Source organism: Podarcis tiliguerta (assembly GCF_965153285.1).
Source record: "Podarcis tiliguerta genome assembly, chromosome: 10".
NCBI lineage: Eukaryota > Metazoa > Chordata > Lepidosauria > Squamata > Lacertidae > Podarcis > Podarcis tiliguerta.
The window spans coordinates 73,432,464-73,457,947 of record NC_139543.1 but is presented as its reverse complement, the minus strand read 5'-3'; the positions used below and the strand labels follow the sequence as shown (position 1 = coordinate 73,457,947).

At 54.0% G+C, this 25,484-nt stretch overlaps 2 protein-coding genes across 3 annotated transcripts in view; both read left to right on the top strand.

The window, feature by feature from the left end:
• LOC310659082 (uncharacterized protein) overlaps positions 1–25,484 on the top strand; it is a 332,609-nt gene that overhangs the window by 91,455 nt on the left and 215,670 nt on the right. The window lies entirely within an intron of this gene.
• Positions 1–25,484, top strand: part of SND1 (staphylococcal nuclease and tudor domain containing 1) — a 223,322-nt gene that overhangs the window by 15,298 nt on the left and 182,540 nt on the right. Inside the window, exons 5-10 of the mRNA XM_083401914.1 lie at positions 581–741; positions 2,775–2,866; positions 4,065–4,223; positions 5,916–6,022; positions 7,873–7,963; positions 18,995–19,108. Coding sequence (XP_083258040.1) covers positions 581–741; positions 2,775–2,866; positions 4,065–4,223; positions 5,916–6,022; positions 7,873–7,963; positions 18,995–19,108 — 724 coding nt within the window. The remainder of the gene's footprint in view (positions 1–580; positions 742–2,774; positions 2,867–4,064; positions 4,224–5,915; positions 6,023–7,872; positions 7,964–18,994; positions 19,109–25,484) is intronic.

The window sequence follows — 25,484 nt, the reverse complement described above, 5'->3', positions numbered from 1 at the left end:
TATATACCGCATTTTTTTGCTCTATAAGACTCAATTTTTCTCTTGTAAAAAGTAAGGGGAAATGTGTGTGCGTCTTATGGAGCAAATGTAGGCTGCGCAGCTATCACAGAAGCCAGAACAGCAAGAGGGATTGCTGCACAGCAATATTTTCCCCCCTTGTTTTCCTCCTCCAAAAGCTAAGTGCGTCTTATGGTCTGGTGCGTCTTACAGAGTGAAAAATACAGTTAAACACAGTTAGTTAAACACAGCCAGTTACGTTGTGGGTATATTAGTTAGTTGAATTTATGTAACTGTCAGTTTGACAGTGTTGGGAAACAGAATAATGCCTCATGAAAATCCAGCCCACCTGTAAAACTTCTGGTAGCTAAGGCAGCAAGGACCAGCCTTAGTGCTTAGCGAAACGAGGGGGTCTAAAGCTGACAGCAGAAAGGCCCCCTAATTTCCCCCCGCTCTGATTATTTTTGGCATTGTTAACAGTGCAGATCCTCTGCATGCCCTCCCTGGGGAAGCTCTGCGGGCCTCGGGTGACGACCGCAGGGTTGGGTGGTTTGTCTGACGGCCGGCCTTTCTCTGCCCCCAGTCCAGAGCAGAACCGGCTGGCTGAGCTGGAGGAGCAGGCCAGGATCGCCAAGAAGGGCATGTGGAGCGACGGCACCGGATCCCACACCGTCCGGGACCTGAAGTACACCATCGAGAACCCCCGCCACTTTGTGGACTCCATGCACCAGAAGCCCGTCAATGGTGAGTCGCGGGGCGGTTTAGGGGCAGGGCTCTGGCAAAGGAGGGAGGGCTGCTGCTGGGGGCGGGGGCAGTGCCAGGGCCCGGTGTGTCTGCAGACCTTCCTTGGTCTAAAAAAGAGAGATTTTACTGTTTTTCCAAAAGAAGTTTCTGCAGAATCCTCTGTTGCCAAACAGCATATACACATAGTCCATCAATTGCCCTCGAATGAGACAGGCGTAAAATAAAACTGCAAGTGAGCATGTGGAAGGCAGTGAGCGGAGCGCTTTGTGGAATAGAGATGAGGGTTAAACAACCTTACTATACCCAGGGGAAGTAAGAAGAGAAGAGTCTGGGTCAGGTGCTCACAGTGGCTGACTGAGATGCTCATTATGGGAAACCTGCCAGCAGGATCCAAGCACCCCCCCCCCTCCAGCCACGGGCATTCAGGTGCCTCACTGCCTCCAGTTGTTGGAGAACTGTAGTCACTGGCAGCCATTAATAATAATAGCAATAATTTATTATTTGTAGCCCACCCATCTGGCTGGGTTTCCCCAGCCATTCTGGGCGGCTTCCAGCAAAATATTAAAATATAATAATTCATCAAATATTAAAAGCTTCCCTAAACAGGGAATAGTCTCCTCCTCCTCCTCCATGAACTCGCACAATCCTTTTTTTAAAGATCTCCGCAAGTTGGTCGCCAGCAGCACCTCCAGTGGGAGGGAGTTCCACAGTTCAACTCCGTGTTCAAAGTATTCAAATGCCCTCGGTCAGCAGGTAGACCTTTCTGGACCCCGTTTGGGGAGGCATCTGGATACAAGCTGCCTGTGGCCACGGCCGGACAGAGCTGCTCTTGCGTTTGAATCCGGCCCTGGAGTTTCCTTTTGGGACATCTGTTTGGCCTCCATGAGACGGGGGGGGGGGCAGGTCTCCAAGGGCCATGGGCCTGATCCAGCAGGCTGTGATTACACCTTCTGCGAAGGTCCCAGCTTCAGTCCCCGGTTTCTACAGGGTGGGCTCCAGAGAGCCTCCTCTGCCCGTCCGTGGAGGCCAGGGGTCAGCAAACTTCTTCAGCCATGGGCCAGTCCACTGTCCCTGAGACCCTGGCGGGGGGGGGGGGGCTGGACTATATTTTGAAGGAAAGAAAAAAGAACAAATTCCTATGTCCCACAAATCACCCAGAGATGTATTGTAAATAAAAGCACACATTCTACTCATGTAAAAATACGCTGATTCCCAGACCGTCTGCAGGCTGGATGGAGAAGGCGATTGGGCCGCATCCGGGCCTTAGGTTGCCTTCCTCTGGTGTAGGCAGTAATAATAATAATAATAATAATTTATTATTTGTACCCCGCCCATCTGGCTGGGTTTCCCCAGCCACTCTGGGCGGCTTCCAACAAAGATGAAAAATACACAAAAATGTCACATATTAAAAACTTCCCTGAACAGGGCTGCCTTCAGATGTCTTCTGAATGTCAGGTAGTTGTTTATCGCTTTGACATCTGATGGGAGGGCGTTTCACAGGGCAGGATGTCACATAGAGGAGGGAGAAAGGTTTTTTCTGCTGCTCCAGAGAAGCGGACACGGAGCAATGGATCCAAACTACAAGAAAGAAGATTCCACCTAAACATTAGGAAGAACTTCCTGACAGTAAGAGCTGTTTGACAGTGGAATTTCCTGCCAAGGAGTGTGGTGGAGTCTCCTTCTTTGGAGGTCTTTAAGCAGAGGCTTGACAACCATATGTCAGGAGTGCTCTGATGGTGTTTCCTGCTTGGCAGGGGGTTGGACTCGATGGCCCTTGTGGTCTCTTCCAACTCTATGATTCTATGATTCTAGGTGCCACCACCGAGAAGGCCCTCTGCCTGGTTCCCTGTAACTTGGCCTCTCGCAGTGAGGGAACCGCCAGAAGGCCCTCGGAGCTGGACCTCAGTGTCCAGGCAGACCGATGGGGGTGGAGTACTGATCTCAATGGTCTGACTCGGAAGGAGGCCGATCCCTGGGCTGCTGCTCCTGCCTCCAAGCGCTCAGCCCTAGCGGAAACTCTTTCTCTCCCGCAGCCATCATCGAGCACGTCCGGGACGGCAGCGTGGTGCGGGCTCTGCTCCTTCCCGACAACTACCTGGTGACGGTCATGCTCTCCGGCATCAAGGTGAGTGGCCTGGAGGCCCTGTCCCCTCACGGCGCCCAGTGCGACTCCTGCCCTCTCCTCTGCGACGCGTGTGGGGCTGAGGGGTGGCGAGTGAGAGTTCTGCTGAGTGAAATGATGGAGCGGGAGGAAGGGAGTTCTGGGAGCGCCTGGCCAGAGGAAGGACGGGGTGCCACCCGAAGCCGCTCTCTTTTGGGGCCCAAGGAGTGGCTCTGTGTGTGGATCTGCCCCCTGACCAGGTCTCCCGCCCCCTTGAGTTTGCCTTGTGCCTTCTCTCCGTGGGTCGCAAGTGGAACAATTGGCTCCGCTGTCGTTTGAGCCAATAACTGAGTCCAAGGCTAGGGCCAAATGTACCTGTCCTGCGTTTCGCCTGCAAGGCTGTGAAATATTGGCAGGCCCCCCCAGGCAGGTCCTTTTCGAAAGCGGTGGAGTGGCCTTCCTTGGAGGTTTATAAGCAGAGTGAGTCTTTAGATGCGATTGCAGGGGGTTGGACTAGATGATCCCTGGGGGTCCCTTCCAATTCCCTGGTTCTGAGATTGAGGCTGGGGAGGAGGAGGCAGGGAAGAGCTTTGCCTCCCTGCTGGGTTTCCCTCAGAGCCCCCTCTGGCGGTAGGTGGGGGGGCCTGGGTGTTTTTGGGGGGCCTGGGGATTGTTTCAGGTTTACGATTTCTCTATTTCCTTCTGAGGAAACTGAACAGTTCAGTGAAACGAGGTCTGCAGCCAGCATCCCGTTAAGGCTTTGTTCAATTCTAGGTTTTTCCTTAAACTAATTTTTTCCTTAAACTTTTTGATTTTTATCACTTAGTTTATTTCCTATAAGATAATATTTCTAGTCGATTACTTCTCGTTTCAGGGATTTTCATTTGTTTTGTGTAATTTCTGGGTTCCGTGGCTGTCTTTTTTTCTACTGGGGATCCTGGCCCAGCTGCCACCTGGGCCCTGAGGAAATGGCCCTTGTGCCCCGCAGAGGGTGACCCACGGAGGCAGGCCTGGGCACTCCCCAAAGAAGGCTGAGGGGATGCCCCGCCCCTCCCCCCCGTCTGGAGGGCCTCAGGCATGGCTCTGGGGCCAAGTCAACTGGGGAGCTCTAATGGCTGTGTCTCTCTCATGGGGGTGCCAAGCTCCTTGGTCCCGGTTCTGCTGAGAGGCTGGGCAGGCACTCTTCTTCCTGCCCTGACTTGTCTTGTCCCCCCCCAACCAGTGCCCCACCTTCAAGCGGGAAGCGGACGGCACAGAGACCCCCGAGCCCTTTGCAGCGGAAGCCAAGTTCTTCACGGAGTCTCGTCTGCTCCAGAGGGACGTGCAGATCGTCTTGGAGAGCTGCCACAACCAGAACATTCTGGGCACCATCCTTCACCCGGCAAGTGCAGAGCGGGGGGCAGGTGTGGGGCCCCTGGGACGGCCGTGGGGTGTCCGGAGAGCTCCTTGGGGCCCCCTCCTCCTCTCTTAGCGTCCTGGGGCAAGAGCCAGAGGGAGACTCTTGGGGGGAGTCAGTCCAGGCCTGTCTGGGCTTGGCTACACTCGTGGGGCTGGGTGGGTCTCAAGGGGCTTGCAGGGGTGGGTGTGCTGGGGACCCGAGGGGCAGGAGGGGGGCAGCAGGAGAAGAGCCTGGGGGGCCGAGAGACAGAAGAGCAGAAGACACCCCCCTTCCGCAGGTCCTGGCCTTTTCGACAGGGTTGGGGCTTTCTCAGGAGAAGAGAGATTGGGGGCATAGATGTCAACTTTTACCTTTTATAATAGTTGACAGCTGTGGTTGGGGGGCCTCCGTCCCAGAAGACCGGGGGCCCTGGGCACCCCACATCTCCCCACATTGCCCTCCAGACGGGGCCCAGCTGAGTCTCATCCCCGTCTGAACCTGTGCCCCAGGCCAGGCCTCTTGGTCTTCCTCGCTGCCCTTCCCTCATCCTTGTCAGGAGCTCGGCCTACACTTGAGAGAGACACATGCCCAACTGGCATGTTCTCTCCCTCCTGGTGGCTCGTTCAGGAGCTTCAAAAGCTTTCTTCTTCCCAAACATCACAGCGACTGATGCCAATCAACACCGGCACACTTAGGGATCCGCAGAGTGTTTGCAGTTTGCGTAACAGAGCTCAGCAACTCAGCATTTTGGCTAATCTACTTTATTTACATCTAAACACACATGGAGCACTGCAACATGGCTCCCTCTCTCTCTAGCATCAGACAGGAAAGACAAAAAACAAAGGACAATAGTCCCACTTCACGGAACACAGTACCTCAAACATCCTGTCTTTGTCTCTTCCCACTCTGTGGAGTCAAAACATACACCGTCATGTGACAGACAACAATCCCATGACTGCAATCACGGAGCAGGAATTCTAACACTCCTCACCCCCGTATGGTGATTGTAAGGTCTTTGGGGCAACGCCTGGCACTGGGCCCTTCTGCTTGGCCTTCTCTGGGAAGGGCCAGTGGGTCTGGAGCTCTGGGGCTCTGGAGACACAGACTCTCTCCCTCCTGGTGGCTCTTGAGAGTGGGGAGGCACTGGGGGCAGGAGTCTTTGCAGCATCTCCCCCCCCCCAAGTAAATGTGGACTCCAGGGAGGCCCAGCCCGACTTCTACATGTTCCTGCAACTAGTTTATTACTATTATTTATTAAATTTATTAGAAGGCCTTCTCTTGCTGCTGGCAGCTCAAGGCATCTTAACAAATTTTCTTTTTAATATTGAATTTGACATTGTCGTCGCCCTCCTGCTGGAGCCTGATGGGGAAGGCAGGCCATGAACTGGATCGGCAAGCATAACAATGTTTTCGGATGTGTTCTGTCATTTTAAATGCATTTTATTTTATTTTTAATTGTCCTGTTTTACCACCTTGGGCTGCTTTAGGAGGCAGGGCGGGATAGAAATCTAACGAATGAATGAACTGATGCACAAATAAAGGCAATAATAACGAAGATATATTTAGGTTTGCCCTGAGCAAACGTAATCTGTCAAGGATCTTGGGGGATTTAGGGGTTGTGTGTGTGTCCATAAAGCTGGAGTTTTTAGCTCCCTGACTCACTCACTCTCTCCCCCTCTTCTTGCCCGGCTGCAGAATGGGAACATCACAGAGCTGCTCCTGAAGGAAGGCTTTGCTCGCTGCGTCGACTGGTCCATCGCCGTTTACACCCGAGGAGCGGAGAAGCTGCGAGCCGCCGAGAGGTAGCCCTGGGCAGCCTGTTGCCTGCCCTCCTTGGGCCGTGGGGCTCCCGTTCTGCTTCACAGAGGGGGCTTGTGGGGGGGGGGAGGGCTCAGTGAGAAGGGCGGGAAGGTGTCCAGATCCCCCAGCCCAAAGGTGGGCTTGTGGGAGGGGTTGGGTGCAGCGATGACAAAGCAAGTGAATCCAAACAGAGATGGGCTCATCCTGGCAGCAGCTTCACATAATTTGGGGGCTTATCTTAGCAGGCCTTGCGGAACATTTCGCAGGCCAGAAGCAGCCCCAATACCCTGAGGGCACCTTTCTGATTGGGCTGCCTCTTAAAAGGGGATAGGTGCTAAGGGGAGCTTTAGGTGATGGGGTTCTTTTTAAAAATAAAATATATTTTGACTTGAACCATTTTGAAAACATAAAAATAAAAAGGCTCTTTCGAACCTTCGGACCGCCTCCCCTTCCTCCGTGGGTTCCATTTCCAAAGAAAATACATTCTTTTTCCTTTTTCTGCGTCTTTTACCATTATCTGTCTATCATATGGGACGCGGGTGGCGCTGTGGGTTAAACCACAGAGCCTAGGACTTGCCGATCAGAAGGTCAGCGGTTCGAATCCCAGTGACAGGGTGAGCTCCCGTTGTTCAGTCCCTGCTCCTGCCAACCTAGCAGTGGTTTAAAGCCTGGATGGCTTTAAACGCAATTAACACCACTGGCAGGGTTATCTGAAGATCTGTAAGGTGAAATTGCTGCCTATTCAGGTCAAGTAATGTACCGGTAATATTTTAGGTAATGATACAACAAGCATTGGGGACGCAGGTGGCGCTGTGGGTTAAACCACAGAGCCTAGGACTTGCCGATCCGAAGGTCAGCGGTTTGAATCCCCGCAACGGGGTGAGCTCCCGTTGCTCGGTCCCTGCTCCTGCCAACCTAGCAGTTCAAAAGCACGTCAAAGTGCAAGTAGATAAATAGGTACCGCTCCAGCGGGAAGGTGAACGGCGTTTCCGTGCGCTGCTCTGGTTCGCCAGAAGTGGCTTAGTCCTGCTGGCCACATGACCCAAAAGCTGTACGCCGGCTCCCTCGGCCAGTAAAGCGAGATGAGTGCTGCAACCCCAGAGTCGGCCACGACTGGACCTAATGGTCAGGGGTCCCTTTACCTTTACCTATCTATCATATATTCATAGTTTCCCAAGTTCATTTCACATTGCAAGTGTCATTATGTCAGGACTGGTCGTTGTCCTCTTCAGATCACCACACAAATGCTTCTTGTTCTTTATAAAACTTTTTATTGTGTATTAACAAAACAATCTTATAAACGGTTCTTAACTATTCTTCCTCAGAGTCCCTTCTTTCAGATACCTTCTGAGCTCTGCTTCTCCATGACCAGCCACCCTCAAAATGGCGAAGGCGCCTCTCCCTTCGTTTTCCCGCTCTTTTTTCTAACCTCCTGGCTAGAGCTGGCCTGTATCTCCTCTCCTCTGAATCTGAGCTAGAACTGAACCCTTGCCTTTCCTGTGAACAGCCAGTCCCTCCCTGTTGTTCCTCTTGCTCCCTTCTATTAGATTCACTGCTCTCCCTCCCCCCTTGGGGAATGCTTTCTCCCTCTGAGAAAATGGAAACTTCTAACTCTTCCCTGACACATTATATCCCTGCCAGTGGTTTTAACTATTCACAGTGGTCATTTTAAGTATGTTTAAAAAAACCACCATTCCAGTCTTTTAAAAATACTTTCAGCAGGTGACGGGGTTCTTGCCCAGCCCAATGTTCTGCCTTGCAGGCAGGAAGGAGGGCGGGGGGGGGGCCCTCTTCCTCCTCCGAGGGGGTTTCTCTGGTCTGCTTTGGGCTCTGATTCTTTGCTGTGTTCCAGGTATGCCAAAGAGCGCAAGCTGAGGATCTGGAGGGACTACGTGGCGCCCACGGCCAACCTGGACCAGAAGGACAAGCAGTTTGTGGCCAAGGTAGGCAAGGGGGGGGGGCCTTTGCTAGGCCGATATGGGGCAGGGGTGCCTGGAGAAATGGGCACCCTCTCTCGGTGACGCAGGGGAGCAGAGCCACAGGCTTGGGCAGCCAGGAACGGGCCTGGAGCCTCAAGTGCCCTTGCCTTCCCCTCGCCCGGGCTGCCATCTCTGGGTGCTGCCCGCTCTTGGCCAGGGCTGAGTCCCCTGATGCCAGAGCATCACTTCTCACCTGCTCAGTAGCGCTCCAGGGAAACGGCACATGGCCTGGTCAGTGTCTCACATTCCCCAGGCGCCAGGCAGGTTTTGCGACTGGCGCGGGTCCAGTTGCACCCATGTGGAGATCTCTGAGTGCCAGGTTGGCGCCTGGCATCTTCATCTGGCTGAATGTCAGGTAGTTATTTATCGCTTTGACATTTGGTGGGAGGGCGTTCCACAGGGCAGGTGCCACTACCGAGAAGGCCCTCTGCCTGGTTCCCTGTAGCTTTGCTTCTCGCAATGAGGGAACCGCCAGAAGGCCCTTGGTGCTGGACCTCAGTGTACGGGCAGAACGATGGGGGTGGAGACGCTACTTCAGGTATACTGGGCAGGGGTCATTTAGGGCTTTAAAGGTCAGCACCAACATTTTGAATTGTGTTCGGAAACGTACTGGGAGCCAATGCAGATCTCTCTGGACCGGTGTTATATGGTCTCGGTGGCTGCTCCCAGTCACCAGTCTGGCCGCTGCATTCTGGATTAATTGCAGTTTCCGGGTCACCTTCAAAGGTAGCCCCACGTAGAGCGCATTGCAGTAGTCCAAGCGGGAGATAACCAGAGCATGCAGCACTCTGGCAAGACAGTCTGCGGGCAGGGAGGGTCTCATCCTGTGTACCAGATGGAGCTGGTAGACAGCTGCCCTGGACACAGAACTGACCTGCACCTCCATGGACAGCTGTGAGTCCAACATGACCCCCAGGCTGCACATCTGGTCCTTCAGGGGCACAGTTACCCCATTCAGAACCAGGGAGTCCTCCACACCCGCCCCCCCATCCCCCCAAAACAGTACTTTTGCCTCGTCAGGATTCAACCTCAATCTGTTAGCTCCCATCCATCCTCCAACTGCCTCCAGTCACTCACACAGGACCTTCACTGCCCTCACTGGTTCCAATTTAAAAGAGCAGTAGAGCAAGGCATAAGGTGGGGCTGAGCCCCCCTTTAGCAGCAGGAGCAGGGACCCACCTTCTGCCCTGCAGGGGGTTTCTCCCCTTCCATGGCCCAGCATCCCCCCGTTGCCTCTTCCTCCGATGGAGCAAGGAAGGCTCTGGTCTTCCTGGGTTTTTGCAGAGGGGTCTTCTGAGTCAAGAGTATGGCAGCGCTGCATCTTCAGGATGGTGGGGTGGGGTTGGGCTGTGTGCCCCCCCCCGCAGACTTGCCCGGGAGCGCTTCTTTGGAGCAGACCTTTCTGCCCCAGAGCCCCGCCCCCTCGCCCCCCCCTGGGGCGGGTCCCCACAGCTGCCCCGCGTGACCTTGAGCCTCCCTGCGCCTCGCAAGGGTTATTCCGTTACTTCCGCGCTTCCGCCTCCTCTTCCTGCGATGAATCCCCTCTGGAGGCAGCTCAGCAAATACGGAGAGAAGTCAACAAACAAAATTCAGACACGGCGTGCTAAGAATAAGAGCAGTGGGCGGAAGAAGAGCAGTCTGAGCCCATCGCAGCTCCAGGCTGTGACGAACTCGGGGGAAAGGGTCTCGTGACCCCATAACGGGGTGGGGGGAGGCAGGGCGAGGGGCCTTTGAAGCTGAAGGCAGGTCTCCCTGCAGGGTCAGGAAAGGCAGAAGGCGGCAGCCCCTGGGGATGTGCCTGGGAGCAAACCGGGAGCCTGTCCTCGCATGACCTGCATGTGGCAGGAAAAAGCATTCTGAGCCCGTTCCTGTTTCCTGTTTTCCAGCAGCACTGGCTCCTGGTGGAGTACAGGATCAGATTTAAGGTGCTGGTTTTGACGTTTCAGGGACGCGGGTGGCGCTGTGGGTTAAACCACAGAGTCTAAGACTTGTCGATCAGAAGGTCGGCAGTTCGAAGCCCCGCGATGGGGTGAGCTCCCGTTGCTCGGTCCCTGCTCCTGCCAACCTAGCAGTTCGAAAGCACGAAGAAGTGCAAGTAGATAAATAGGTACCGCTCCGGCGGGAAGGTAAACGGTGTTCCGTGCGCTGCTCTTGTTCACCAGAAGCGGCTTAGTCCTGCTGGCCACATGACCCGGAAGCTGTACGCCGGCTCCCTCGGCCAATAAAGCGAGATGAGCGCCGCAACCCCAGAGTCGGCCACGACTGGACCTAATGGTCAGGGGTCCCTTTACCTTTGACCTTTCAAGCCCTTTACGGCCTAGGACCCTTGTACCTACAGGACCGCCTCTCCTGGTATCCCCCACGGAGGACCTTAAGGTCCATGAATAATCATAGTTTAGAGGTCCTGGGCCCTAAGGAAGTCAGATTAGCCTCAACCAGAGCCAGGGCCTTTTCAGCTCTGGCCCCGACTTGGTGGAACGCTCTGTGTCATGAGACCAGGGCCCTGCGGGATCTGATTTCTTTCCGCAGGGCCTATAAGACAGAGTTGTTCTGCCTGGCCTTTGGCTTGGAATCAACTTGATCCCCTCCCCCTCTTTCCTTTTTCCTTTCTCCTTCTGTGACGGAACTCCTATTTGGGGACTTCCCTGGCTTTTTTCTGGCCCACGTAGGACCAGTCTGGATAGTTGGCCTTGGTAATGACCTGATGTTTTCATCCCCTAAAAAAGTTTTTGATTTGAGTTTCCATTGAAACGAGGCTGCATTTTAATGTTTTAGTGTTGTATTTTAATCTTGTTTTTAAGTTGTATTTTAATCAATTTGTTTTTATATCAGTTGTTAGCTGCACTGAGCCCGGTCTTGGCTGGGGGAGGGCTGGGTATAAGAAAAATTTATTTATTTATTTATTTATTTGATCAATCAATCAATCTCCTGCCTTACAATCTTCCTCTCTCGGAGGTTTTCTCCCAGACTTAAACTCTGTGCAGGGAGATCATTTGTGCCCCTGCCCGCCCACCTCTTTTTCTGTGACAGGTTTGTGTGTGTACAGGCATATCTCCAGCCACGCCCCCCAGTCTTGCTACTTCTGTTTGATGCATCTTTGGGGGAGGGCTCTGGGCACCCACCCACCAGCTCCTCCTTGGGTGCTCCAGAAGCAGAAGGGGCCGGGATCAAATCACCCTGAAGCTGTCCTGAAGTGAGGTTTTGGGAACGGCCGCTAGGTGGTGCCCTTGGCCCATCTGGCTGAGCGCGGGAACAAGGCTGGCTCCTTGGTCCAGCGTCCAGGATGGAAATGGGGCCTCAGACTTCGCAGAAAGCATGTCTTCCTCTGGCTCCTCATCCTCTATGTTCACAAGGAATAATAATAATAATAATAATAATAATAATAATAAAAAATAAATGTCGAGTTTTTCCATGACCGGGACTCAACATGGCTTGCAGCTAAAGTAAAGGTAAAGGTAAAGGTAAAGGTAAAGGTAAAGGGGGACCCCTGACCATTAGGTCCAGTCGTGGCAGACTCTGGGATTGCGGCGCTCATCTCGCTTTATTGGCCTGAGGGAGCCGGCGTACAGCTTTGACGTGCTTTCAAACTGCTAGGTGGGCAGGAGCAGGGACTGAGCAACGGGAGCTCACCCCTTCGCAGGGATTCAAACCACCGACCTTCTGATCCGCAAGTCCTAGGCTCTGTGGTTTAACCCACAGCACCAAAAACGTAGTACAAAAAGCAGCAATTAAGAACTATTAAACACTAATGAAATCTATGTCTGTATGTGTGTGTGTGTGTGTAAGAGGTATTAAAACATACAGATGATTACAATAAAACCATCACAGCACCAGCCCTTTCGTTAAAAGCAGTCGGTTCTTCCCCTGCTGTCAGAAGGAGAGCAAGGAGAGAGCCTTGGTCCCCACTGTGTCAAGAGCAAGGAGGAGCAGCAGGAGAGCAAGGCGGGAGCCTTGACTTCTCTTGGCAGGGAGTTCCAAAGATGCCTGGAGAAGCCACCACCGAGAAGGCCCCCTCCTGCGTCCCCACCCAGCGGGGTTGTGAGGGGGGTGGGACTGAGAGAAGGGCCCCCCCGAAGATATCAGATTCCGGCAGGTTCGCCTGGCAGGTTGGGGTCTTTCAGATGGTCTGGATCTGAGCTGTGAAGGGCTTTGTAGGACATTCCAAGAACTTTGCATTGTGCCTGGGAGCAGACCGGCTGCCCAGTGGAGCTGCTTTGACAAGGGAGATGTTTGCTCCCTCTCTCCAGCCCTGGGCGACTGTCCGGCTGCAGCTCTAAGAGCCAGCTAAAGTTTGTGGCCCTTTCCAAAGGCAGCCCAACCAAGAGCACCTTAGTCCAGGCAGGAGGCAGCCAAGGCGGGTGAACTTTGGCCAAATCTGATGTCTCAAGGAACGGGTGCAGGAATTCCCCTTGCGGGTCAAATTCTTCCCTCTTTGAAAACAGCTTCTGGAAGCGTCCTGGTCCCCTTGTATCCAGACACGAGTGCAGGAGCCGCACTCCTGCAGCCACCTAAGCAGAGCCTGCAGGATGAGGCCCAGGATGCCCACGATGGGAAGCCCACAAGTGGAATCCGAGCAACCCTCCCCTCCTGCACTTCTCAGCATTTGGCAAACAGGAACATTTTCCGCTTTCGGCTGCGGAAGCAGAGAATGGCCATCATCGCCAATAGCCATTTTGGCCTCCAAAAGTCCTGCTACAATGTCGGTAGAACAGAGCCCCCCCCCCAGCCGTGGCTGCGGAGAAGGCCTCCCCCGCCTCCTCGATTTGCCTAGGTAAGATTTGCCTAATCCCCTCTTAAATTTGAGGGTCCGACCGCAAATCCTGTAGCTTTAATTCTGTGCTGCGCAAAGAAGGACTTTATTTCGGCCGCCTTGAATCTTCCTTGGAGGGCCCCCGCCTCTCGTTCTGGGAGGAAAACGTCCCTTTCTCCACAGCACACATCAATTTATACCTTTCTGAGATGCCCTCTTTGTTTCAAAGTCAGGAAGTTCTGAACAGTCAAATAATAATAATAATAAGAAGAAGAATAGATAACAATTTATTCTTTATTCCCCACCCATCTGGCTGGGCTTCTCGGTAGTTCAGCAACACGTTGTTGTTTAGTTGTGTCTGCCTCTTGGTGCCCCCCTGGACCAGAGCACGCCAGGCCCTCCTGTCTTCCACTGCCTCCCACAGTTTGGTCAAACTCATGCTGGTAGCTTTGAGAACACTGTCCCACCATCTCGTCCTCTGTTGTCCCCTTCTACTTGTGCCCTCCATCTTTCCCAACATCAGGGTCTTTTCCAGGGAGTCTTCTCTTCTCATGAGGTGACCAAAGTCTTGGAGCCTCAGCTTCAGGATCTGTCCTTCCAGTGAGCACTCAGGGCTGATTTCCTTCAGAATGGAGAGGTTGGATCTTCTTGCAGTCCATGGGACTCTCAAGAGTCTCCTCCAGCACCAGAATTCAAAAGCATAAATTCTTCGGCGATCAGCCTTCTTTATGGTCCAGCTCTCGCTTCCATACATCACTACTCGGAAAACCATGGCTTGAACTATACAGACCTTTGTTGGAAAGGTGATGTCTCTGCCTTTTAAGATTCTGTCTAGGTTTGTCATCGCTTTTCTCCCAAGAAGCAGCTGTCTTTTAATTTCGTGGCTGCTGTCACCATCTGCACTGATCACGGAGCCCAAGAAAGTAAAATCTCTTACTGCTTCCATTTCTTCCCCTTCTGTTTGCCAGGAGGTGATGGGCCCAGTGGCCACGATCTTCATTTTTTTGATGTTGAGCTTCAGATCATATTTTGCGCTCTCCTCTTTCACCCTCATTAAAAGGTTCTTTAAATCTTTAATTCAGCAACACAGAATCATAGAATTACTGAGTTGGGAGGGACCCCCAAAGGCCATCCAGTCAATCCCCTTCCAATGCCAGGAATCTCGGCCAAAGCACCTGTGACGGGTGGCCACCCGACCGCTGCTTAAAAATGGAAGGGAAGAGAGTCTTAAGTTTCTTGCAGCAGGGCATCTTTGAGGGTTGATCTGGGGGGTGTGGGGTCCCCTTTGCCCCCTCCTCCTGCACCCAATGAAGCGGTGGGGGCCTCTGTCTGCGCCTTCCCCAGCTCCTACCTGGAGCCTGCGGGTGGGTGAGGGGCCCCCGGCCCCCGCCTGCCTCCCTGCTGAGCCAGCATCCTTGGCAGCCTCTCTCCACGGCCGGAGAGTCTCCTTGTCTCCTCCGCTCAGCTCAGCAGCCTGTTCCCTTCAGAACGATTAGGCGGCCTGCCTTCGCGGCTGCCACGCTGGCCCCCCTGCCAGCCCCCCCTCGCCCTCCTTTCTGCTGAGGGCAGCTCTTTCCCACCATATGGTCCCTGGAGGAGAGGTGCCCACCAAGCGCTCGGCCGCTGAGCTTGTCGGAAGGTGTCTGGCTTTTGCCGCCGGGCAAAAACGCTCTTTTGCCACGAAGGCTGCCAAGTAAGGGGGGGGGGGAGCAGGAGCAGGGGGGGGGGCTGCTGTACGCAGAGTCGGGCCGCCGGGCTGTCTGTACTGGCTGGCAGGGGCTCTGCGGGGTTCTCAGGCAGGGAGCGACCCCCGGGACCTCCAGGTTGGCTCCGTTGTGCCATGCGCTGCTGAGCGCTGCTGAGCCATGGTGAACGCTGAGGGGGCAGCCGGCGTAGTGGGGGGCTTGGGAGGTGCCCCCCTTCCCTGCCTCAGCCGAGTTGCTCGCCTGTCTGCTCATGTGCGCCTGCTAGTACAGTTGGGAGGGACCCCAGGGGTTATCTACTCCAGCCCCTGCACTGCTGGAATTGCTGCCAGCTGTTTATGGCAGAGGCTGGCATGGTGGTCAACGAAAGAGGTTTAAAGAAAGAGTGTCTCAAGTCTTAAAAAATGTAGTGATTATTGCCTGATTATCATCTTCCAAACCAACTACTCTATTCTGAACTTGAAGATGGAAAGCATAATGTTGGTGGTCAACAAAAGAGGTTTAAAGACTGTCTCAAAGCAAATTTTTAAAAATGTCTTATAAACACTGGCCTGTGAGCGCTCCAGTTGGAGAACAGCCTTTACCAAAGGTGTCATGGACTTTGAAGATGCTCGAACTCAGGACGCAAGGGAGAAACGCGCTAAGAGGAAGGTACGCTTGGCAAATCCACACCGTGATCAACGCCTGCCCGGAAACCAATGTCCCCACTGTGGAAGGACGTGTGGATCCAGAATTGGCCTCCACAGTCACTTACAGACTCATTGTTAAAACCGTGTTTACGGAAGACAATCTTACTCGGCTACAAGGGATGGCCAAAGAAGGAGGAGGATACAGAGAAAACCTCAGCGCTGGCATCAGGAAGGCGGTCAGTGGCACGAGGCATCGGCTGGTCTTCCAAGCGCTGCGCTCTCAAGAAAGACTCCGCAGAGCCCTTGTGGCACCTGGAAGACATCTTCATTTGTTTGGGCACCGGCTTTTGTTGCCCCAGGTGCCCTTTTCTGCCCTCAAGCGGGCAGCAGGGAGCCAGTCCTTTGCCAGCCTCCCCTGGCTCCAGCTCTGCTTCTCCGTGGCCCTTTCTCCTCATCTGTGCCTCGGATTAAGGAATTTGCCTAGCGATTCTCCACCTGGGATTCCTGAGTCACAGGGGGTTGGACTAGATGACTCTGGGGGCCCCTTCCAACCCCACAATTGCTCCTAGAGCCCCCTCGGTTCCAGGCCCCTGCCTCCCAGTGTGTGGGAGAGAAGGGCCCTCGGCCTGATCCTGCAATCTCTCCTTCTTTGCTCTTCTGTGTGTTTTGTGTGTGTGTTTGTGTGTGTTCTGTTCCTCCTGCTGCCTCTAAAAGCCACTTAATTTGGCGGCAGAGGAAGGCACGGCGCAAAGCCCCCTGGGCCGCCCAATCCTGGAGTGTCAGTTTTGGGTCCCTCTCCGCCTCTCCGCGAATTACGAGTGACAAGGAAAATCAGGACAGATGCCGGAGAGCTCTGAGTGCGAGCGGGCGGCCCCAGCCGCAGCCCCGCCAGCGCAAATCAATCTTCATGATGCTCTTGAGAGGCACATTAGAGGCACTTGCTGCTCTCCGCCAGGTTGGGGGGGGGAAAGGTGGGGCAGGATCCGCTCCTGGAATGGGCCCCCCCCCTTCTTCTGGTTGTGATTCGCTGGAGGGCAGCTGCTGGGAGCCGTGGGCTTCCGATTCTGCTTGGTTTCTGAGTCTTGGTGGTCGGATGATGGGAGCTGGCCGGCCCGGGGGGGGGGGGATGTCAGGAGTTCAGCCTACACCCGAGTAGGACCCTGACAGAGACACATGCCCGACTGGCATGTTCTCTCCCTCCTGGTCGATCGTTCGGGCGATTCAAAAGCTTTCTTCAGCCCGAACATCACAGCGACCGATGCCAACCGACGCTGGCACGCTTAGGGATCCGCAGAGTTTGTGCAGTTTGCGTGACAAACCACAGCATTTTGGCTAATCTACTTTATTTACATCTAAGCACACACGGAGCACTGCAACATGGCTCCCCCTCTCTCTAGAATCAGACAGGAAAGACAAAAAACAAAGGACAATAGTCCCACTTCACGGAACACAGGAACACAAACATCCTGTCTCCATCATTTCCCACTCTGTGGAGTCAAAACATACACCGTCATGTGACAGACAACAATCCCATGACTGCAATCAGGGAGCAGGAATTCTAACAGGGGAGTCCCTTTTGGCCTCTTGGGGAGGCACCCAGAATCATTGGCGCGGAGGGAGGGAAGCAGTTGTCCCCCTCTGGCCTGTAGAGGAGCGTGGAGCTCATCTCAGCTGGCTCTGCTGGTCTCCCTTGTGGCCGGAGGGGGCTGGCTTGGCGTGGGGGGGGGGCAGGGGAGATTTGAGGTGGAGCACATGCTTGCCGGCACACTATTCCAGGGCAAACCCTTCGTGGGGACTAGCAACACATCATTTTTAAAAAATAAAAAACCCCTATCAGTAATTCAACTCTAATTCCAAAGCCCGGTGATGGGGAAGCCATGTGAGATTCATGGGCGTCCCCGGGGTCATCTGGTCCAGCCCCTTGCAGTGTTAGGAATCTCGACTAATTTGGGCCGGGATGTTGTTGTTCTGCTGCTGCATCCGGAGGGCTACGGGTTCCAATCCTGCCTTTAAAGCTGCAGCTGTATAATACCAGAATGCCGGGGGAATCGAGGCTGGTGAGTGTGGCTTGGGTGCTGGGCTTGGTCCTGCATCTCATCTCCCTTGGGTGCCCTCAGAGGGGCTGGTGGGGGCTGGTGGGCCCCTCCTGGCCAGCGGGTGCAGGCGCCGGAGCCGAGGGCCGCAGCGCGCAGCCTCCGTGTCAGCCTGTCCTGTCTCTCTGCTCCCGTTCTCCTCCTTTCCTCCCGTCAGGAATATGGAAATAGCTGCCTGCGCTTTGAGCAGAGCAGCGCTTTGAAGTAGTAATTTACGGTAGTAATTTACTGTAAAACAAAGTCATTTGGAAAGCTTTTGGAAAGCATTTCACAAGCATTTAAAAAACTGAGTGATAAGGCGAATGCGGAAAGAGGAGCGTTGAGAGGCTCCTTTGAAACGAACGCTCTTAGCCCCAGCGGAGATCACGTGGCGGCTCTGGGGCTCCGTGGTTGGGGCTCCAGGCACCGCTCCTCACGAGGAGACCCCAGGAGACGCTCCGGCAGAGGCAAAGCGCCTCTGTTCCCCGCCCTGTCTGGAGGCGGCTGCTCCAAAAGAGGGTTTCGCCATGCAGGGAACGAGCTGAGTGTGAATCTCTGCGGGGCAATGGGTCAGTGCGTCCGGCTGTGGGCCACAAGCCACAGGTGTCTGGAACATCGTTCCCTCGGTCTGACCCTTTGCGGTCTCAGCAGTCAGCGGTGTCCTGTCTGTGACCTTTTCCCTGAGACCTTTTGTCTCCTTCGCCACACACTGTGCAAGGGGAAAATGACGCGGTGGAACAGGTGCCAAAATAACTTTGTGCCACCCCACGATTTCGGGACGGAAGATGTGTAAAGGTCACAGCCCCAAATGTATCTGCCTGGCTTGCATATTTGTCTCAATAAAAGGAGGCTCCACAGGAATGGCGGCAGCTCGCTTCAGCCCACCTGTGCGCAGCTCACATGATGATCAGCACCTGTCTTGGGCCTTCACTTCACCCTTATATATAGTGAGAGGGTGGGGAGGGGTATTACTCAGAAGGGTGGTGGGAATGAGGGACTGGCTGATAGGTGTGGTCAACCTGTTGGCGACTGTTAAGGACTGCAATTGGTCTTACAGGAAAAAAGCAAGGGGTGAGATGGTAGTAGGAGTACCCTTCTGAGAAAAACCCCACCGCGACCTCCCACGATATATAAGGGTCTGGTGACTTCTGTGTCGGTGTATCTGAAGAAGTGTGCAGGCACCAAAAGCTTATACCTAGAACAAACTTAGTTGGTCTCTAAGATACTACTGGGTGGAATTTTTTTATTTTGTTTTGACTACAGCTACCTACCGGTAATCAAAATACATAATACATTAAGACTAATACATTAAGACTTTAGGAATCGACTAAAATACAGCTTAAAATTGGATTAAAATCAACATAAGATCAAATGGTTACCTGCAAATTATAACTATAGGGGTTGGGAACCTTAAGTACTCATGAGGCTCAGCTATTTATGAGCCGGTGAGAAGAGTTAGAGAGGCCATTTATATGCAGGGTCTTGTAAAAGAAGAGGGGTCAGACTGCGCCCCGACCAAAGGCCAGGTGGAACAGCTCCGTCTTGCAGACCCTGCGGAAAGATGTCAAGTCCCGCAGGGCCCTGGTCTCTTGCGACAGAGCGTTCCACCAGGCTGGGGCCAGGGCTGAAAAGGCCCTGGCTCTGGTTGAGGCCAGCCTAACCTTCTTGAGGCCCGGGACCTCCAAGATGTGCTGCCCATCCATGGATCTCCGGGTGCTTCAGAAAACAAAAACACACAATGCGTAATAAAAGCGAGAGCAAGATCCCCTGATCCCCGCCTCTCCCAAGCCCATGGCTGCCGGCCGGTTCTGACCTCTGGCTTTCTTCCTCTCCTCCTGCAGGTCATGCAGGTGCTCAACGCAGACGCCATTGTGGTGAAGCTTAACTCGGGCGACTACAAAACGGTCCACCTCTCCAGCATCCGCCCCCCTCGGCTGGAAGGCGAAGGCACCCAGGTAGGCTGCGCCCGGGGAAGGGTTCCTGGGCGAGGGGAGGAGAATGCCTGCGTCGGCTGGCTGAAAATCCACTTTCTTGCTTGCCGTCGCGTTTCCAGGAGAGCCTCTGTCTGAAGAGGGGCAATTTTGGGGGGAGGAGGGACTGCCCACTGTTTGCCCCATTGCTTCCCGCCCCCCAATGTCTCAGTCTCTCCACTGCCACGAGTGGGCCTAAGACCCGTGGACGTTTGTTCAAAGTGACCCCAGATCTCTGCTTTGGAAAGGGATGTGTGGCTGGCAGCGGAGTCTCTGCCAAGACTTTCTGGATTATTGCTGTGGGGACCCTACAGTTTTGTAGAGCTTTTTGGGCCGGTCGCTCTCCGAGGAGCTCAGGGCGGTCACCAGTGGCAGCCGTGGCTTGTGAGCCCTGGGAATCCTTGATGGGGGTCTTCCGCTTGGCTTGGGGGGGGGGAGGGCAGCCTCCTTTTCCTCCTGAGAATGAAGCCTGGGTCCTCCATCTCCCCACCCCGTTGGGCTAAGAAAAGGCAGAGGGATGGTTGGCTGGGGGCCTCAAAACAGACTGCGCAGGCCTGGACTTGTGGTGGACTTGTAAAAGGGTAAAGGAGTATTGGGAAGTGATATACAGTGGTACCTCCGGTTAAGAATGGAATCCGTCCAGGAGGCCCGGCCGTATCCCAAAAAAATTGTAACCGGAGGCACCGTTCCGTGCATGCGCACAGCGCAACTGAGCACTTCTGTGCATGTGCGCATGGCAAAGCCTGGAAATATACACTTCTGGGTTTGCCGCATTGGCAACCCAAGGATTGCGTTACCTGAAAGTAATGTAACCCGAGGGTCCACTGTATAATGAATTGGGGGGGGGGGCAAATGTTTAAAAGTACCTTTCCAAAAATAACCAGAGTCCTTTTTGTTGGGGATAATTCAGAGGGAAATTCCCAGGTGTCAGAAAAGACTATTTATGCTACTGTGCTACTGCGACCCGTGTTTTGCTAGCCCCCAAATGGAAAACGAGTGAGGTCCCAAACACGAATTGTGTTCATTTAAAAATGCTGGTAGCATTGAGTGGAAGTAAGTTCTGATGGTTGTAACAATGGATTACTGAGCGGTTTAGTTTAGGTGAAATATTCAGGGGTGGATGGTACGCAAAATGAACCACGGAAAGAGAAGAAGAGAAGTCATTGATTTAAGGTTGCATCTCGCCTTGGCTGGGTTTCAACATAAGAGACCTAGAAATTGTGGGAGAAATTATTCTGTTACGCTGGCACTGAGTTAGTTGGATTTGGGTTTCTGTCTGTTGCCGCAGGTGATGGCTTCGGGGTCCTCGCCTGCTTTTGGTCCCTAGGTTTTCTGTTTCATGAGTTTATTCGCGTTCTTCTGCCGGAAAAGCACCTCGGGCCGTTTAATCTGAAAAAGAGTAAAGGATAGAGAACCACCAAGCGCCTTGGAAATCAGTCCCTGAGTGTTGGGACCCCCGTCTTTCCCCAAATGCTTCTCTGGTGAGCTGCCCTGCCTGCCTCCAGCGGGAGAGAGGGGCTGGGGGGGGGGGTCTTCCTTGGCGGAGGCCGGTCTCTTCGCTCCCCCCCCCCCCGCAGGCCTTCGCTGTTCCTGGAGGCTCCATCACAAGTCGAGATTTTGTTATATTGGGAGATAAATTTTCTTCATAAAGGCTGCCTTTATTGGGCTGCGGAGTTCTGCTCACCCCGGGGGGCTCCCCCTTCCTCTCCTGCCTCCCTGTGCCCCCCACCCAGATGTGCTCCATCCCTCCGGAGCGGATTTTGAAGGTTCAACGGGGGGGGGGGGGGAGGAGAAAGCGAGAGTGGAAGCCTGTTTCTCCCCTTGTCTTTTCAGGCCCTTTGAACGGTTTCTTCTCGATTCTGCTTTCTGTGTCCTTGGCTGCCGCTGGGTGTTTATTGAGAGCTGCTTTGAATATTACCCAACATGGACAGATACTTCTGGTCCTTGCAGCCTCCCCCCCTGGGCTGCTTGCGACCCACAATTTTTTATTTTTAAAAGCTCCGTTGTTCACAGGGGCACCTTTTTTAAAGCCCCATTTAATGTGAGGGTGGGTGGAGTGGGGGGGGGGGAGTCTGCTTGTGGGGAGCGCAACGGGGGCCAAATGCCAGGAAAGGAGGGCAGGGTGGGATGAGGGAGGAGTGCGCATTGTGTGTGGGGGGTGTCTCTGCCCCCGCCAAAGGCTCCCTCGCCACAAGGAGATGGAGCCTTGTGCTAGAAAAGGTCCTCTATCCCTCCCTGTTCCCTGGCAAGGAGCAGACGATCTAATTTGTGCAATTACGGTCCATTCTTCTCTTGCCCAGTGGCCAAAGCTGGGTGGTTCTCAAAGCAAATTACCCTTTTTAAAATAAAATAAAAAAATAGCATTTTTTCCGCGGGAGCCTGAGGCCTCTTGCAGGGTGTGGGCCCTGCTGGACTCTCTCATAGCAGCCGCATCGCTGCTGCTCTCTGTCTCTGGGAGGTTTCCGAGGGCCTCTCGGCAGCATCCGCTCATCCCGTTGCCACGAGGCTTCCGTGGAAATTTGGTGCCGGGCGCTGTGCTGAGGTTCCTTCACCTGCTTTTGTGGCTTGGGAGGGTGGGCGAAGGAGGCGCAGCGAGGAGCAGCCCCCGCGGTTGAGAGAGGAGGACGAGGATAATTGGAGGGCAGTAGCTATTTGAGCGTGCCTGGCGCTCGCTTGTGTTTTGGCCCGGAACGGATCGGGACATTAATTCCCGCAGGCTCCGCTTGGAGCGGAAGGAGGGCTGGAGTTTCCTGCAAGGGGGGTGGGGAACTGGAGGGAGGGTCTTCTAGACTTCAGTTGGTGTGCGCAGAGTTTCTCCATAAGAACATGAAGCGCCTTTTGTGTCAGGCCAGAGGGGGCCATTGTCGTGTTCTCCAATTTGTCATCACCACACTTAGTTTGTATAATGTCTTTCTATCTTACAATACCCAAGGTGGTTTACAAGCTGAGGAAACAAAGAATGTACACCTTATAACGGGTTGGCAACCTAAGGCCCACGGGGCACAAGCGGCTCACGGGGGTCGTTTAACCAGCCCACGAGCTGCCCCCCGACCAAGCCGCCTGCTTGGTGAGTCCCCGCCCGCTGAGCTAAACTGGCGCAGCGTGGCACGGGGACTCGCTTCTGCGGCGCCGGAAATCGCAGATGCCGGAAAATGCATCTGTGCAGACACCAGAAATCACGCAATCTGGCCCACGGAGGAATCTCCGCTGGAGTGAACCGGCCCAGGCAAGGTAAACCTTGCTGACCCCGCCTTATAGCAATCTAATACAGTGGTATCTCTGGATGGGAACGGGATCCGTTCCGGAGCCCCGTTTGCATCCTGAAGCGACCGCAACCTGCGTCCGCGCATCTGTGCGTGTGCGGGTTGCGTTTTGCTGCTTCCACGCATGCGCGTGACATCATTTTGACTGTCTGACCATGCACGCATGGCGAAACCCAGAAGTAACGCGCTCTGGTACTTCCGGGTCACCGCGGAGTGCAACCCAAAAAACTTAACCTGAAGCACATTTATCCTGAGGTATGACTGTACAAAAATGTGATAATAAAACAGAACTTTAAAATAAGCAACCTACATCAAATAAGGTAACATTCAACAATCATTAGAATATTATAGAATAATAACATCAGCATATAAAAATTAAACAGAAACCCACTCTTAACAATTGCAATAAATAATTTCTAGACTGCAATCAGTAAAACTACAGCAAGCCGCAGAGCACAAAATAATACAGTACAAATTGGGAAGCAGGGGCTGGAGGGGGGAGCAAGGCCTGGCCTGAGGAAGTCTCTCCCCTCTCCAGTTATCACGGAAACCTACAAGCAGGGCACTCAGGGGCTAGGATGGGGCTTGAATCCCGCTTGCTGGTTTCCCCAAGGCAGCTGCTTTGATGCCGGCCTGGACGGGCCGTTGGTCTGACCCAGCAGACGCAGGCAGGATCCGAGCGCCGTTTCCAGGTATCCAGAATCCTTTCTGCCTCTGACCGAGATGCAGAGCAGAACCAAGGTGGCTGGCGTCTTTTAAATTTTGTTTTCTTTGCTAGGTTGATGTACCCGCCCTTCATCAAAAGGTCTCTGGGCGGTTCATGAGATAAAGCACAAGATAAAAGCGCAAGTAAATAGAACAGAAGCAACAGAACAGTAACACTCCCCCCCCCAAAAAAAAACCCCCCCACATTTAAAAGGATGTGGAATATCAGTCAGCCAAAGGCTTGGCTGAAGCGAGTTGTTTTCTCCTGCAGCCTAAAACACAGATAGTGATGCAGCCATCGACAGCCCCCTCCTCCATGATTTTGTCACATTTTCATAGAGTTGTAGAGTTAGAAGGGACCCCGAGGGCCATCTAGTCCAACCCCCTCACGCCAGGAATGTCTACAGAGTCATCCCTGACAGGTGGCCCCCCAGCCTCTGCTGAAAAACCTCCAAGGAAGGAGAGCCCACCGGAAGGAGAGCTTGGAGGCCGCCGCTGCCTCCTGTGGCAAGGAGTTCCGCAGTTTCAGCCGAGCTTTTATTTGCCCTGACTCTTCCGGCCTTCAGCTCCGTGGGAAGGCCTCAAGTTTTCCTGTGAGTAGAGGGGGAGGCAAATGCCTCTCCCTGCTGCTTCTGCACGCCTTGCAGTATTTTATTGCCTTTTCTGGGCTGCTGTAACCCACGCCGTGTGGGGCTGCCCAGGGAGGCAGGCTGCTTGCAGCAGAGGGTGACGGAGGAGGCTTCTGCTCGGCCCCTGTGGGACTGCCATGCTGGACTAGAGGGGCACCCCTTGGCCTGATCCTTCCACAATCAGACTCTCCTCTTGCTGCTGCTGCCAGTCAGTGTAGGTAAGTATGGCCCCGTGCAGTGCGAGGCAGCTTTTGATTCTCTCAAGAGTCCGACGAGGTCTTTGCCTGTGAAAAGCAATGTTTGGAAAGGCTGTGTGTGTGTGGCGAAATCATGGAGGGGAGTCATTCCACACCAGAGGCCCCCTTGTGCTGGGGGTGGCATGGGGCTAAGCCCCCAAACCGTGGGGCGTTGGGGGAGCGCAGCCGGGAGCCTTGGAAGTGCCTCAGCACCCGGTGAGCTCATCCGGTCTAAAGACAATGGATTTTTAGCGGGTTTTTCCCTAAAGGGAGAAAGCTTTGAAATGTTGCTGTGCATATATTGAAAGAGATTATGAAGCTCATATGTGAAGAGACAAAAGGTTTAAGAGATGGAGATAAGGAACGGTGCTGGCTGGGCTGCAGGAGGCGGGAGGCGATTAAGTCCGGGGAAGGCTGATGCCAGAGATGGTGGAGATCAGGCGGGAGGCAGGGATTAGGGGGGGCGAAGGTGAAGTGCCCTGCAAAGAGAGCGGCAGGAATAGCAGGCGGCCGGGGGGGGGGGGTAGCTGCCAGAAGAGGGCTGTGAATGCAGAGGGAGACAGTCAGGAGCCCAGCTGTGAACCACGAAAGGGAAGGGATTGGGCCCTGCTTCCTCGCCATGCTGGAAGGTGGGGGCAAGGCATTGGGTTGGCAAAAGAGGTGCCAATGAATAATTTGGAGAGCAAGCAAGATCAGGCATCTCCTTTGGGGCCACCGCTGAGAAGGCCCTGCCTGGCCTGCTTGCCAGCCTAATGGACCCCCCTGCTGGACACGCCACTGGGACCTCAGGCGTTCACCTTAGACTAGGGGCCAAGTCATGCAGGGGGTCATTAAGGCAGTCCTGTCCATAACCACGTGGGGTGTGAATGGGTCATGCCAGCGCTTTCCCAACCATGAGAAACTCCCCTGGATTTTCTGCACAAGAAACAAGGAAAGCTGCCAGGTGTCTGGAGAGAAGCAGTTCGGAGTGGGAACTGCGGCAAGGAGGACCTCACGTCCGTAATCTCTTTGGTCTTTGGCCTCAGTCAGAAGGGGCCCCTGACGCCCCTTGCAGGGCGGGTCTATTCAGAAAGTGTGTGGGGGGGGGTGGCTCTTGTTCATGGGAGCGTCTCAACCCCCATCGTTCTGCCCGGACACTGAGGTCCAGCTCTGAGGGCCTTCTGGCGATTCCCTCGCTGCAAGAAGCCAAGTTACAGGGAACCAGGCAAAGGGCCTTCTTGGTGGTGGCACCTGCCCTGTGGAACTCCCTCCCACTAGATGTCAAAGAGAAAAACAACTGCCAGACTTTTAGAAGACATCTGAAGGCAGCCCTGTTTAGGGAAGCTTTTAATGTTTGATGCATTACTGTATTTTAATATTTTGTTGGAAGCCGCCCAGAGTGGCTGGGGAAGCCCAGCCAGGTGGGCGGGGTATAAATAATAAATTATTATTATTATTATTAGGGAGGGTTTTAAGCAGAGTCTGGAAGGCCATCATCAGGGATGCTCTAGCGGGGATTTCTGAACTGCAGGGGGTTGGACTGGATGAC